This window comes from Leptonychotes weddellii, chromosome 5 (assembly GCF_054177405.1).
Source record: "Leptonychotes weddellii isolate Sample4059 chromosome 5, ASM5417740v2, whole genome shotgun sequence".
NCBI lineage: Eukaryota > Metazoa > Chordata > Mammalia > Carnivora > Phocidae > Leptonychotes > Leptonychotes weddellii.
In genome coordinates, this window is record NC_138373.1 from 105,273,152 (window position 1) to 105,288,553 (window position 15,402).

The 15,402-nt window shown below is 54.6% G+C and overlaps 1 protein-coding gene and 1 long non-coding RNA gene across 2 annotated transcripts; one reads left to right on the top strand and one right to left on the bottom strand.

Moving 5' to 3' along the window:
• The first annotated feature begins 2,406 nt into the window (after positions 1-2,406).
• HOXC12 (homeobox C12) lies at positions 2,407-4,015 on the top strand. The gene is made up of 2 exons (XM_006728693.1): positions 2,407-3,007; positions 3,777-4,015. The coding sequence occupies exons 1-2, from the start codon at positions 2,407-2,409 to the stop codon at positions 4,013-4,015; spliced, it is 840 nt and encodes a 279-aa protein (XP_006728756.1).
• A 5,558-nt stretch (positions 4,016-9,573) lies between these two features.
• On the bottom strand, positions 9,574-13,669 carry LOC115938698 (uncharacterized). The gene is made up of 3 exons (XR_004073742.2): positions 13,429-13,669; positions 12,847-12,950; positions 9,574-11,618 (listed from the first exon to the last, which is right to left on the bottom strand). It is a non-coding gene; the product is annotated as an uncharacterized LOC115938698 (long non-coding RNA).
• Positions 13,670-15,402: the final 1,733 nt, after the last annotated feature.

A 15,402-nucleotide genomic window follows, 5' to 3' on the forward strand; every position in this document is an offset into this window, starting at 1 on the left:
CGGGCTAGAGAGGGACAGGGAGAGGCTGGCACCTTCCTCCTGAGGTCCCCTTTCTGGGAGACTGGAGTCATCTGGAAGGGTAAAAGAGGACGAGAAGAAGCCTCTGCCCCACGAAGACTAGGGATGACTCTGCGCTGCTCAGCTCGGCATCCCTCATACCAACAATAGCCGCCGAGCACCGAGGCCTGGAGGCCTGGAGACCTTGCTGCCCGCGCAGTGTCTGATTGAAAAGAGCAACAGTATTCAAGTCACACCCTGTTTATCTTTAGGACCAAAATAACCCCCAAATAAATTTTTTTTAAAAATTTTAAATTTTCAGTGGTGCTCATTAATGCATCTCGAAAAGGGGGGCACACATAGGATGCTGGAGATGCTGTGACGTGGAATTTGCAGCTCAGGGATGCTCCTTTCTGCAGCCGCGCAGCCCCTTAATCAATTAAGCACAAAAAGGCCAATCCAGACGGTCTCCTGCCCGCTGCTCGCGCCGTTCTGACTGGAGGTGACTGCGCGGGGCTAGCATCTCACGCCTCGGCCTCAGTTCCGGCAAGTGGGCCCGGCGGGTGCCGGGCGCGGGGCGGGCTCCTGGGGGCGGGAGGGCCCTGGCCGGGCGTCCCGGCAGCTGGGGCGGGGAAGGGGAAGCGGGCGAGGGGCAGGGGCCGCGCTGCGAGCCCTGAGCTGCGCCAGGCAGGGCGACGCTCGCTCGTGCGGACACATTTCTGTCCGAGGGAGCAGTTCTGGTTTGGGATATGAAATCGCCCGGCGAGCTGTGGAATTCCAAGAATCTGCGTTTCTCTCTGCCGCGTCCTGCAGAGGAGAGGGACAAAAAGGGAGATGAGAATCTTCGGCTTCGGTCTGCTTTTGTAGCTTCGGCTCATTCTCAGATACTTAACTTTCACCTACATGGGTTTCTTTCTGCCATATTCTCGCGGAGACTCTCGGTTTCTCCAAATTTCTCTAGATCGCCTGGTGGTTTCCGCATTTAGACGTTTGCTGAACTATCTATTTTACCTTATATTACTCAAAGCCGTGCATTGCACAGGAGCCTGAGACAATCAAATAGAAATCCGAGTATTTTGCCTACTAGACACCAATAGAATACACCCAGTTTTGAGGGCTTTGTTTTGGTTTTCACTTTAATCCATTTATCTGTGTTCTGTGGACTTGGTTGAGATGGGATTGTGGTTTCCAGATGTCGATTAATCTCATCAATGGCCAGCGTTAGGTTCTCAGCCTTCTACGGAAGGAGCTGCTGAGGTTAGCACCATAAATATAATTTTAAACCCCAACAAGGTGATTCTCCGGAGTCCTCTCCCTCACCCCCGGCATATCTACTGGCATTGGCACTGCTCTCTGATGGTCCCAGCAGCAGGCTGGGCTGGTTCTTGGGTGTGGGGGGGTCTCTTCTGCAGCGGGAGTCACGAGGCTCTCAGGCCAGCCAAGCCCTGCTGGGGTCCCAGAGCCTCTTGCTGCCAAGACTCTGGAAGACCCCCAGAAGCCCATCTGACCCACAGAAGTCACAGGCAAGAGTAGTTCAGGCCCCCAGATTTTCAAGAGCAGGTAGTCAGGTCCACATAGAACTGGGCACCTCCTTTTTTCGGCTTCTTCTGCCTCCTTTCTGCATCTCTCCTCTAACAATGAGTGGAAGTGTGAGGCTGGGGTGGCTCCCAGCTCCGGGGGAGGGGGGGTGGATGCCCAACACTAACAATTCTCCCATAGTCCTTCCTAGAGGAGAGGACCCCAAGTGTCTCCCAAAATTCCTGAGGAGAAAGAGCTGAGGAAGAGGAGCACAGCAGCGGCAGGTCTGGGAAAGACAGTGGCAGGGAAACCTGTCCTTACCCCCACTTCACCTCTACTGTAAATAAACCCCAAGCCAAAGGGCTCATCCGTCTCCTTAAACAGCCAGTAAACTTTATATGACACAATATCTAATAGTAATTTATTGGGGAGATATTGTAAATTCCAACGGTTTTAGTTAATAAAGGAGCTAATTAAAGAAGGACAGGCTGTGCTTGGCCAGCTGTTGGCGAGAAGATAATACATCGGGGGGGGGGTGCGTGGTGCAGAAATGCGTATGTGTGGGTATTTTTGGTGTGGCTTTTTCCTTCTTGCCCCGTGTCGGGCGATTGCCTCTCTCTCTGCATTAGGTTTTATATGATATTTTAAAAAACCAGAATCCAGCGAATAAATCTGCCCGCGCGTTTTGTCCCCCCACCACCCCGACTGGGGAAGGGGGAAGTTGGAGTTGGTGCGGGATGCGGGGGGGGGGGGGGGATTCGCTGTCCCCACCCATCCCCCTGGCGGCGGCGCCCACGTGAGCTGGATGGCCAATGGGTGGCCGGCGCAGGTTTAACTATGTTTAATGTCAGATAGCAATAAAGTAGAAGCTGCCGGTCCGGCCCCGCGGAAATGGGCGAGCATAATCTCCTGAATCCCGGGTTTGTGGGGCCGCTGGTGAACATCCACACGGGAGACACGTTCTACTTCCCCAACTTCCGTGCGTCGGGGGCGCAGCTGCCGGGGCTGCCTTCGCTGTCCTACCCGCGCCGCGACAACGTGTGCTCGCTGCCCTGGCCGTCGGCGGAGCCCTGCAATGGCTACCCGCAGCCCTATCTCGGCAGCCCGGTGTCGCTCAACCCGCCCTTCGGCCGCACGTGCGAGCTGGCGCGAGTGGAGGACAGCAAGGGTTACTACCGCGAGCCGTGCGCCGAGGGCGGCGGGGGCCTGAAGCGTGAGGAGCGCGGGCGCGAGCCGGGCCCGGGAGTCGGGCCGGGGGCCGCGCTGCTGCCGCTGGAGCCGTCGGGGCCGCCCGCGCTCGGTTTCAAGTACGACTACGCGGCAGGCGGCGGCGGCGGCGACGGTGGCGCGGGACCCCCGCACGACCCGCCCTCGTGCCAGTCACTGGAATCCGACTCCAGTTCGTCCCTGCTCAACGAGGGCAACAAGGGCGCCGGCGACCCGGGCAGCTTGGTATCGCCTTTAAACCCCGGCGGCGGGCTCTCGGCCAGCGGTAAGGACCCCGGCCCGCTCGTGCGGCGTGCGCAGGACCGGACAGCTCACCCGGGCGGGCAGGGGAGGACTGAGCTAGGGCCGCCTGCGGTGACCGAATGTGTGGTGAGGAAGCGCTTCTTTTAAAAAGAAGTACGGGGTGGGGGGGGGGCGCCTATAAACATGTAAATATCCCCATAAAAGAACTGCAGAGAGTCCCCTTTTAGCCGACCTGCGGCTGGAGGGGGCAGGGAGCTCCGGAGAAGGGGATTCTGACAGACATTTCCCCAGGCCTGGGGGTGGGCGGTGGGGACCCAGAGCTTGGTCCCCGCTCTCTACGGCCTCACCCTCCGCCTTCGCACAGGCTCCTACCTACATTTTTCCTCTTAAGAAACGCCACTGGACCCGGTTTACTCTGGCCACTCGCTCCTGTCTGTTTTAGCTGATCAGGGACCCCATCCCGGAGGATGTGAAGGGAAGGGGCCAGGATATCCGGGAGAAGAAGAGGTTTGGGGAGAAATGAGGGGATCGGAACACAGAAGGGGCAGAGATAGTGCAGTGGGAGGTAGGGTTGAGGAGGCAAGGAGGAGTGAAAGGGGAAAAAGAGAATGATGAAGCTGGGGGAGTTGGTGGGGATGAGGGTCTGTGTAGAAGAGAGGAGATGAGACAGGAGGGCAAGGGCCTGGGATTGGGCAGTAGGCCAAGGTGAAAAGGGCTGGGGAAGGACCAAGGGCACTGGGCTTGTCACCTCTTGGCCCTCTGGCCAACACTGCCGGTTCGTCTCCACCCAGGCGCGCCCTGGTACCCGATCCACAGCCGCTCCCGGAAGAAGCGCAAGCCCTATTCGAAGTTGCAGCTGGCGGAGCTGGAGGGGGAGTTTCTGGTGAACGAGTTCATCACGCGGCAGCGCCGGAGGGAACTCTCAGACCGCTTGAATCTTAGTGACCAGCAGGTCAAGATCTGGTTTCAGAACCGGAGAATGAAAAAGAAAAGACTTCTGTTGAGGGAGCAAGCTCTCTCCTTCTTTTAGGGGAGAAGACACGGGCACCGGCCCCAGACTGAGCCTGTCTCTGGCAGAGAGCAAGAGGGGGCGCTGCCTGGGACGCATTCCCCGCTTAGAACACCAGGCATCTCTGGCAGGTGCTCCCTGGACATCCTCTTGTCTGTTTTGTTTGTGGTTCCCTCCCACACCCGCCCTCCCCCCAGCAGGCTCTGCCAGGTCCCAGAGAGAAGGGAAGAACCCAGCCAGGGAGGGAGGTGCTGCAGGCAGGGGATAGGGACAGGGAAGGCTGAGGTGCTGGGGAGGGGCTGGTTTGCAGTGGGACTGGGGCTTTTGGCCTCTGGCCGAGGATCTGGAGGAAAGGTAACCAGGTGCTCCCCCCCACCACCACCACTTTCCTTCCATGATCTTAAGTCAATCAGCCTGCTGTAGGCAAAAGTGGGGACAATGGAACCAAGGCTCCCCAAACTCCCAGTATTTGGGGTTAGGAGAGGAGGGAGCAAGAGTGGAGGATCCGTGGAAAGATTGGAAGGGGTTAGGGTAGCTCTGGGAGGGCAGGAGGAAGTGTGGGAACCTAAGAGGAAGTGCAGTTTGGGAGAACACAGTGATCAGTAATGCTCAAGTCCACTGGGGTCTGGTCCTCTAGGCCTGGACACCGAACAGACGGAGGCACAGGCCTTTGGCAGACCTGGCTGCGGACAGGGCGATCATCAGCCCTATGTCCCCTCTAGGGCAGCCTGCCCGAAAAGTCTCCTGGTCCCCTTTCTCGAAGGCCCTGCCCGCCCATTCGCTCGCAGGTGTGTTGCCGTCCACTCTTCCCGCCGCCTAGGCGGCTGCAGACCGGAAGCCGCAAGCGCGGGATTGCGAGCTGAGCGGATGCAGCTTCAGGTTTAGTAGCCACCCCAGGGACCCCCACCTGGCCCTCCAGGAAGCCCAAGAGGCTGTGAAAGAGGCCGTGAAGCCCAGCATTGATTGACCGGGAGAGTTTCTGGCAGCCGCGGCTACCGCCACTGATTCTCCCTTCCCCGCTGGCGTTCACGGTCACGGCCGGCCACAGGCTGGACCGGCATAATTTACGAGGCAGGAGGAGAATCTGCCCCTAAAGGGGCTACCGGCCGCGGAGGCCCCTGCTCAGCCCGGGTTTCCCAGGCTGGTGACAATGAAGGAGGGGGACGCTGCTGCCCCCCACACAACTCCTTTCTCTCTTTTACCCATCCCCACTCCACCCGCCCCCCAAAGTGGCCCTTTGTCTCAGGATCCGCTGCCTCTGCCTCCCCCTGGCCGGCGAGCCCCCGAGTACAAGGACCAGAGCAGAAGCAGGGGCACATCCCCAGAACTGCTTGGAAGCCAGAGTGGCTTCTTCAGCCCAGGGCCTTTTATTCATAGCGCCCTTCAGGTCCCAGCCCCAGCCCAATAGATCTAGGCTGGCTTAGGAGAGAGAGGCAGTGAAGAAGCCCCACCGCACTTTCCTGCACTCCGTTTTTATCCCTCTTGGTGAGAGTCCCTCAACCTCCCCGTCTGCTGACCCACCCTTGCCAGGAGTAAGAAGGTGAGAAGAGGGGACTGATGGGAGTTAAGCCCAGCACGCACAGTGTCAACTGGCCTGCTAGCTTGGTGTTCTTCCTGCCTGGGAAGAGTCGCCCCTAACCCACCCTCGAATGGCAATCCACAGAGCCTCCCACTCTCCCACCAGCACACAGCTTCAAGTCCCTGTACAGGATTGTGCAGAGGCGTGGGCAAACAGAGGCACAGCGGAGCCCAGCACCCCCATTGGGCCCATGCCACATTCCTGACTGTACTTGTAAGCGGTCAGCCTCATGTCCCCAAATACAGCCCTGCAGAGTGGCCGTACAATCACTTGCCCTCATCCCCCACTGGGCACCTGACACACTTCCCCGCTGATAGAAACTTGTTTCGCCTACATACAAGTTCGCAGAAATCAGCACCATTCCAGCTGTGGGCACAATCCCTTCTGGGCTGGCCCTGGGTACAAGGCGCTCTCCCCTTTGCCTGGTCACTCATGTACCCCTTCATGCAGCCCCTCCTGTGACCTTGTGGGCTCTGGGGTGCTGGATTCAAGCTTCACCACTCCAGCCTGGCTCCCACAGCCTAGTAGAGAAAAGAGACCAGAACACTCCAAAAGGGGTGGGGGTACAAAGATATGCAATATTCTTTTCCTGTCGCTTTAAACTTGACTTTCGTGAGCTTCTCTGTCAATCTGCGTCCTGTTCTCTTGTGTCCGTTGCTAGTACCTGGTGTAGTCTCTGTGGGTAGATGCCCTTCCCAGCTCTCTGTAGTGTGCCCTCCTATTCAACTGTCTGTCTTTAGCACGTTTTCCCTTTATATAGTCCTTGTACAGAGTTGCTTCATCATATTAATAATAACAATTAAAAAAATGACTGAACGGTGATGTGATTTTTTTGAGAAAGAATTTTAAACTGACTCCCCACACATGGTCTCCTCTGCCCAGAAAGAATGGGATCCCCATTCCTAGCAGCTCCCCCACTTGATTGTCTCCAGCTCAGGTGACTAATAAAAATAATAAATGTATAATGATAAAGGAAGAACAGTGCAGGGGCAACAAAAATATACGAGCAACCAAGATCTGTTGATGAGCTGCCGGCTCTAGTCCCAAGCAATTACTAGCAGAGAGAAAACTGGGGGGATAGAAGATTGGGGGGGGAGGAGAGGGATATCTGAGGAGTCATGGGGTCATAAAAATAATGTAGACAGCCCAGAGGAGGCTGAAGCCACCTTCAGGGCCAGAAAGAGGAAGTCTGAGCTGCAGGATCTCCAAGAAGTGAAACCACAGTAGGGGTTCAAGTAGGTTGGAGCACGGATAGCAAGAGTGCCCTGGGATATGGGGTAGGGGCTGGTGGAACCACACTTTAACCCCAGGGTCTAACCCCATGGCTTCACTCTGAGAGCACATTTCGTGCCCTGCAAAATGACTAGGTAGGGGACTAAAGACCCCTTGGAGCTGGCGAAATAGGCTTCATCTCTCTCAGCCAACAACCCTCTCTGAGCCTTGCCAGAGAGAGGCCCAGGTGGAAGCCAGAGTCTGGGTTCCGGTAGAACCCATGGGCCCCCTGCACTTCCACTTCACCCCTTCCTTCTGGGTGGGACATCCTCCCTCTGCCTCCACCCTTGTGCCTCTGGTCCCTGAGTTTCCCTTTCTCACAGCCTGGCTCCAATCAGGGAGTCTCCTCCAGAGTCCCCCTCCACCCTCCTGGGACTGCTTTGAAATAGCAGGGGCCCCCACCAAGCCCAGCGTCCAAGCCACACCTCCTGCCTTGAAATCTTTCTCTCTCTCTCTCCCTTTCTTTCCTTACTCCTAGAAAAACTAACAAATTTAAATTGAATCCCATTCTCCTTTTGCTCCTAACACACAGCTTGTCTTGTGCAGCTGAGGGATTTGGGCAGGAAGGAAGATCCCAAGCTTTGGAGGGTCACTCATACAAAGGCCTCCACAGAGTACAGGCAAAGCTGGGGACAGGATAGCTTCTGGTAGCCATGAGCTGGGAGAGGGACTGGGTGGCTGGCTGTGTCTGTGTCCGAATTAAGGGGGTGGGGGGGGGGCAGGAGTTGAATCCCAGTGAACCCAGGCCAGAGACTACGATCTTCTTAGGACACATCTATACAGGAAGAATTAACAGTGAAGGTATTTCTGGCTAAAAAAGAAGGGAGGGAATTTAAGGAGGTCAGGAATAACTGGCCTTTAATTTATTCCCTTGATTTATTCCCAGAGACACTGAGGATCTGAGAGAGGAGGTACCTTGTTGGGTGGTGTCTACATAGGTCCCAAAACTCAATAATTGGGGAGACCGTCAGAGTAGAAAAGACACTATAACCTCCTCCTAATGGTTAAAAAACTTATCCTTGGGTCTCTGGGCCAAAGAGAATGTCATGGTTGGAGCCTCAACCCAAATACTCAGGGTAAGGCTGAACTCTGCATCTGGGCAAGGATTGCATCTATTTTGCAACTATTTGTCTGGTTTAAACCCTCAAACTACAATTTACTCCATGGACTTTAAGACAAAGAATCCCGTGTCTCTAACTGGGTCTTGAGGAGCAAGAAATGGAGAGAATTATCTGGATACTTCAGGTAGAAAATATTTCTGCTGTTGTGTATTTGTAAGTTTATACCATCCCTGGCCCCGGTTATCCACCCAGTTCCACTCCACTCTGACCTGCATAGACACAGCTCCGGTATTTAAAGCCGCTATCGAGCGGGCGGGAGATGAGCCCGGCCGCCCGGGTCCTGTGGATGCTAATGCAGCCGGAAACCCGGCGCGCGATCGATGGCTCAGACCCAGAGCAGAGCAGGGACCGCCAGCCCCATCTACGAACAAAGCAACCCCCGGGACCTTGGGTTCCGGACAGGCCGGAGCCCCAGCCCATCCTCCCCGCCATTACCAGGATAATAGGAGCGGCTTTTAGGCCCCGGGCCCGCGCGGGAAACGCACCCCGGAGCCCCCAACCCTCTCTGCGCGGCGGGCACAGGGAGGCGCCGGAGGGTCCGGTGTAATTCAGCGCGCGGTGGGCTGCAGGCGCCGGGTCCCGCAGCCGCGCGTCTGCCGAGCCTTAGGCCCGCGCGGCCGCCTTCCGGCGTCTGCCTCCGTCGAGACAGAGCTGCGGGTTTTCCGTGGAGAAGCGTGCGGCCCGCGCCCGCCGCCCTGAACGCCCCGCACCGCTGCGGCCCGGCGCCGTGCTCGCGGTCGCCGCTCAAAGGGAGGCCCCGAGACAAAGGCGCGGCGGCCGCTGGTGGCCGACGCGGGCGCCTGGAGCGCTCCGTGGCCTGGCCCGGCGGAGAGGGCTCTGGGAGGTCGGTCCACGGCCCCGGCCGGCCCGGCCCCGGCCCCGGCCCCGGCCCGCTACAGGGCCCCGGGGAGGGGAGACCCGGCGCGCCTCTCAGCCCCTGCTGCCCCGCGCAGCTCCCCGCCCAACAGCCGCCAGCAGCGCCGGTCGCCGCCCGAGGGCCGCCGGGCCCCCGCCAACGACGGGATGACCCCTGCTGGCCGGAGCAGAGGAGGCTGCCGAGCCCCGCCCCGCCCAGCCACTCGGCCCTGAGCACCCTGGGCCTGGGCGCGCCCCGCGAGTTTGTGGGAGACCTGGAAGAACAGCCCGAGTCTCAGGCGCTGCCACGCTGCGGGAACCAGGCCTCTCTGCTAAGTGCCCTCCCTCTGCTGGGCCCGTGGCGTCCCCACAGCGGCCGTCCGCCCTCCCGCTGGGCTTCTCCCCGCCGGCGGCGCTGGCCGCTAAAGCCTGTGCCGCCTCCAGGAGCCCGGCACCCGAGGCGAGGAACTGGGCTCACGGGAGACCAAACACAGCCGGACCTTTAGCCAGTGTGGCCCAGCCGGCTGCCGGTGGGTGATCCCTTCTCTCTGAGCCAGAGCCACTTCCTGGAGACCCGGAGACAAGGCTTCACTTTGTCAGTTTCCACGTCCCAGAGTGGAGAACTTCCTTCGAGGACAGGTCTGCGCGGATGGACCTCGCGGGCGGTTCTTGCTAGGAAAGTTCCCTGTGAAAGATGCACGGTCCGTATGCGGGGCATGGGAAAGATGTTTCAGAAAACACACACTTGGCGGTACAGCCAACATAAGGGATACATTGAAACAGTCTAAAATGCACAGATATCTATATTACATGCACATACTGGGCATGGAAAATATATTTCTCTAGGAAACATACATACAGAGGCACTTTTATTTGTATGGGAAAGCAACCTTCCGGGAAAAGGTTACACAGAGCATGGATAAACACCACTTGTAAAGATTCATTTACATAAACGGTACACTTGCATATATATCCTACACAGGGAATATACAGTCCTCATCGATTTAGCTACATAGATGTATCCATTCCATAAGCTGTATAAAATCATGCATGGAAAATGCATGCAGATATTAATGTGTCCACATAAAAAGCGCATGGAAAATACATCATATTATTACATATACACAAATTGAGTATCTACCCAATGTATGAAAAAATATGTTCTGTAAATTAGTTTGTTTGCATGGTGTGTGCATACCAAATACATTGCAGTACATTCTTTGAGCTCACATATTATTGTATTTATAATACACATCTATTTGGCTATCTTACAAACAGTAGCAGGAGGAAGCTCAGGCATTGGCAATAACCATCTCCACCAGCTGAGCCTCTTTTCTGTCTTTCTGTTTTTCTATTATTTCCATCTTTTAAAAACCCCTTCTATGTCTATATGGATTATTTATATAAGTGGTCTCCTATCTCAGTTTCCCTAGTACATCTCTTGCCAAAGTCAGGGTCTATATTTAGAATCCCAAGTCCTGTTTGCAGTAGGGTCTGACTGCATAATCACAGCCTGTATGGAATGAGCATTATATAATTAGGTTACCCCTGTGTCTCAGGACTTGTTCTTCTAGACCTAAGATAAATATATTAGAGACTTACTCTAGGCTGCCAGTTAAGAAAGGGGGCTGGGGAGGGAAGAGGGAAGTGCAGTGACCTGGCAAGTTGTGTAACAGGCAGGTTGGGGGAAAGGCAAGTTCTAGGTGTATGCTGGGCACTCAGGGTTCCTGAAAGCCAAAGTTTGTTTAAATTTTTTTTAATTTATTTTTAAACTCTCCAGTGGAGAAAGACGCATGAAATAAAGGCCCGACCTGGTCTCCTATGTCCCTCTCAAACCCCAGAGCAGCCCCACTCCCTCTCAGCTAACCAGGAAGAGGATTCTAGCCCACCTAGCTCCTCAGCAGCGGTTGGCATCCTTAATGCTGGCCGGGTCTACACCGGCAGCAGGGAAAGTTTACCCTGGAACCCAAGTTTTTCTCAACAAAATCCACTAACCCTTTTGGAGAGGCAATAATAGCCGAAAGCATTTTCTGACCCTGAGCGAACTCTGTTTTGGCCCCGGAAAAATGAGTCCCACTTGGGTCTTTCTTTAGTAGCTAAAAATCCGAGACTACCTGACACACACCTATGGAAAAATTCTTTGAAAGACAATGCACTCACACCCCGCAGAGATATTGTTTATGGGTTCCGTGTAGACACTGCCATATTTTACTGTCCAAAGGAATCAATTAATTAGTGCCTCGCCAGTCCCCGCGCCGGTCGCTGCTTGGCTGAGCGTGAGCGGCTGAGATAGATGTGCGTGGCCAGCTCGCTGGTCTTGTTAACAAGCCTCGTCATAAAGATGGAGATGATAAGGAGAGCGCGGAAGCCCTGGCGGCCGCGAGGGGGGGCTCCGAGGGCCAGCCCACAGCGTGTGGGGCAGGGGCGGCCGGCCGAGTCGGAGCCAGAGCCCTCGCCGGGTGCTGCTCCGGCTTCCGCTGCTCGCTCGCGGTATCCAGTCTTCTCCCCTTCTGGGGCGTTCACGCTGGGACTCGGATAATTCCCTCTCTTCTCCGCTCTTCTGAATTTTCCCTTTTCTTCATCAAGCCCCAAATTAAAAAAAAAAATTAATAAAAATATGTAAACCTCTGTCTGTGAGTGCCTGTCTTGCTCTCTGCCACACTTGTTCCGAGATCGGCTGCCGCCTCCTTTCCCTGCATTACTCCGCGTGGTTTCATCTCTGTCTGGAGCTCTCTTCCCTCTCTGGCTTCATGGTTGCTTTTTCTACCAGGTTGGTACTGGCTCAGGCCCCAGTGAGCTTGTAAAAAAAATAATAATACAAATAACCCCTGGTTATCTTGCGGCAGAGTTAACACCCCCTGATAAGCCAGACCCCATGATAAAAAAAACCCAACCTTGGATGTAATTGCTGGTTTGGGTTGCAACACTTAATTCTGTTTATTCTCACCAATGTGCACACTTAACGAAGAGATATTGATATTAAAGGGCAGGGGGGAATTAATTTTACTTTTATGGTCATCTATTAAGAGCATAAGATGGTCTGAGTCTCCTTTAAAGGGACCAAAAAAGGGGGGAGGGAGAGAGAAGGAAAGGGAGGGGGAAGGGAGAAATATGACTGAAGGCGAACAAAGATCTTTGCCTGAAGAAACAATGTAACACTAGACAGAACTATAAAGTCTGGGAATGTAACAACGCAGGACCCTCTCAACTTCCCCCATTTGGAATCCTGTCCCTTGCACTTCCTGCTGAAATCCCAATCCTGACTACACAGCAGTATTCAAGGAAGAATTCATGCAATTATCTGGATAATTGTAGGGAGAGAGAGAGAGAGAAAGCATTTCCCTTTTATTGTCTGATCCTCTCTGGTGTCAGTGCAGAGGAGGGGGGATGTTATATGGGATATGGAGGAAAAGGAGGTAGTAGGGTCTCCCAATGTCACCCTAAGACCTACAAGATGGCTACTCCTGAACCAAGAAGGTCCAAGGCAGGAAATCATAGATTCTTTAAGAGATTTTGAAGGCTTCAGTGATCCAGTATCATTTTCCAAAATATTTGTTTGGTTTTACTTTGTCTGTATAGACTTGCCTCATCTAGTATTGTAATTATCAAATAATAGATAATTATAGGGGTGTCGATAATATCATTTATTTTATAGCCACACAAGATATGATTAGAGTTAATGTCAGAGGCTCTGTTGGAGCCTGGAAGGCAGCAAGAGGTAAGGTAGAGAGAGAGGCAGATTGCCTTTCTCTTTCCTATTTTTATGTGTGTGTGAATCTCCAGAAATCCCCAATTCTCTAAATCCCCTTCCCAGATGTGTTAAGGGAAATCTCTACAATTTTAGGGGTTGGGAGCTCAGAGAAGGGCAAACAATTTGGTACTTAAATCTCCCCCTTAGTCTCAGGGCCAGTAGTCTCTGCTCTCCCATGTTCCCCCACAATGAAGGGCTTCACCCTCAGTTCAAAACTACTAAGGTCACAGAGACTTGGCAATTTAGGCCCAGTGAGAGGAAGACAGGGTCTTACCAAAACCAAGTTCATTGTCATCCTCAAGTGGGCACTGGGTCCAGAGTGAAGCCCCCTTTGATCCCAATTTGGCCTTCTTTCCTGGACCTCTTCCCCAGAGACACCTGGATGGGAGCAGAAATCAGGTTAGGGCCCTGGAGGTTGGTTGGGTTGGGGATGGGGAAAAAACTGAAAATCTGCTTTCTTGTTTCTGGGATTCAGAACACCAGAAACCAGAAGCCTGGGCGGGGGCGGGGAAGGGAGAGAGAGAGAGAGTTTGTGGTAGAGAGCCAGGCAAGAGAGAGTCAAGGGAAACCATGAAACAGGAAGACAAGAATAAAAGGAATGAGTGAAAGAAAAGGGGCAGGAGGAGAAACCACGGGGAATAAAGGAAGGAAATAAAAAGGAAAAGCTAGAAAAGGAAATAAGAGAAGAAAAATGGAGGAACATTTAAAAAAGGAAAGGAAGATTTGAAAGCGAAGGAGAGGAAGGAGGGAGAACAGAGGCCAGGGTCTGCCGGCTGTGCGCTCTGCCAGGCTGCCTGCAGCAGTCTGGGTGGGCGGGGGGCGCCATGACAAAGTGAAGGTCAAGTTAGCATCGTACCTTATAAGGAAGGCGTCGGTCCTCCATTTCAGCCTTTCTTTCTGCCTGGACATGGCCGTAGCATTTCTAGGCTTGTAAACACTGGACTCTTTGGGGCCTTAGAAAAAAATAAAGACCCCCTTCCTTCCTTTATTGGGGGTGAGCTCCACTGGCTGGGGGAAGCAGCGGACAGAGAAGTCAACTAATGAAGACTCTGGGAAACTTTTCTCTCCTTTTCTCTCTCTCTCTCTGGCTCCACTCCCGCCAGCTGGGACTCCCTCCCTCCCTCCCTTTCTCCCTCCCTCCCTCCCTCCCTCTCTCCCTCCTCTTCCCAGCCTAACGCCTCTTTTGCTCTCTGTATCTCTGGGTCTTCCGTGTCTCTAGCCACTGTCTGTAACTCTGGGCTCCGTCTTTCCACACTCCCCTCCCCTACTGCAGACTTCTAAATCCGTTCCATTCCGCCAGGAAAAGGAGCAGGACATAAGAATTGGAAAGAAAATTAGCCATCACAAAGAAAAGTTCATTTACAGCCTAAATGTCTATTAAGATTTCCTTCTGAAAATAAGGCGGTACACTCGGTAAGGAGGAGAAGTGAGGCAGCGCCAGTGGGAGGGCTGATGAGGTAGGAGACTTGGATTTATTTATTTTTCAGATCAAGAGGCGGAGAGAAAGGGGGAGAAGCAGACAAGCGAGAGAGAAGCGTTTCAACCCGGCAACTAGCAAAGGAGGCTGCAGCGGGCGGGACTGGGAGCAAAGCGCGCGGGCCGAGGACCCGGACCTGCCGCCGCGATCCTCGAGCACTGAGCGGGCTCAGCCTAGGCCTGGGGTGCGGAGAAAGGAGCATATCCGAAATCTGTTGGCCTGAGAAGTGGGGGAGAGGCAAGGACGGAGGGAGGCAGGGAGAGACAGAGGAAGACGGCGCCGCAGCGGGCCAGCCGGAGGGAAAGTGAGTTCCGGAGCTGCGGGCGCGGTGGCGACCCCGGCGGGCTGCGGGCTGGGGGCAGCGGGCGGCTCAGCCGAAAGCCAAGGCGCCAGAGAAAGGAACCTGAAGTGGAATCCTTGATCTTTTCCCTGCAGGGTGGCACTGGGGGAGAGAGGGAGGGAGAGAGAGAGAGAATATAGCGTAGGGGTGTCTGTGAAGGGCTCGCCTCCTTTTTCCTGGCCCTGACAGCCTGTTTTCTCCTGCTCTGTGCCCACGGAGCCCTTTTTAGGCCTAATCCTTGCTTTTCTAATGGCGAGGGAAGGGAGAGATGCTCAGGGCAATTCTGGGGACTTCTGGTTCAATCTGATACTCCACAAAGCCCTAATTTTGTCACCTCCGCCCTTCTCAACTGGAAACCAGCCTCTAGGGTCAGTCCCCTCCCACTTTACCTACCAGGCTAAGGTGCCTAAGGGCTACTAGGGACCCGAAGGAAGACCTGACACCCAGGTGGGAGCAGCCGGGAGCACTGGGGGTGGTCAGTGGAGCTCCCAGGCCTCAGGGCCTAAGAGCCCTCCCACCCTGCATCCTGATAATGAAAAACAAAGGGGGAGGACTTGATTATTTCTGATGGTGTTAAAGGATCCAGGCTTAGAAAAACAGCGTCTGACCCTGAGCTCTAAGGTGATAGGCGTCTCTCCCACAGACATTTAATCTGGGCAAATGTCCCACTGCCTGAGCTCCAGGGGCTGAGGAGGTGGCCAGGGTGAGGACATTTGCTGCCAGAAAGCCCCAGGGAGGGAGCGGCAGGCCCCTTTGGTATTATCTAGAGTTGTGTGGAGAGTATTTTAAAAGGTCAGAATGAAGTGGGGAGGCCCTTTCTGATGTCCCCCTCAGCTCTGAGAAGGGAAGCCCCAGGAAGTGAGGGAGTTTATGAGCTGGGACATTTCCCCCTAATGTGGGAAAGACAGAGATAGCCAGACCTCATCCTGAAAAAATGTGTTTTGTGCCTGTGACAGAAAACTGGTAGCTGCTTGGGAGATTTCCAGACTTTTAGGGAGTAGAGCAGGGCCAGA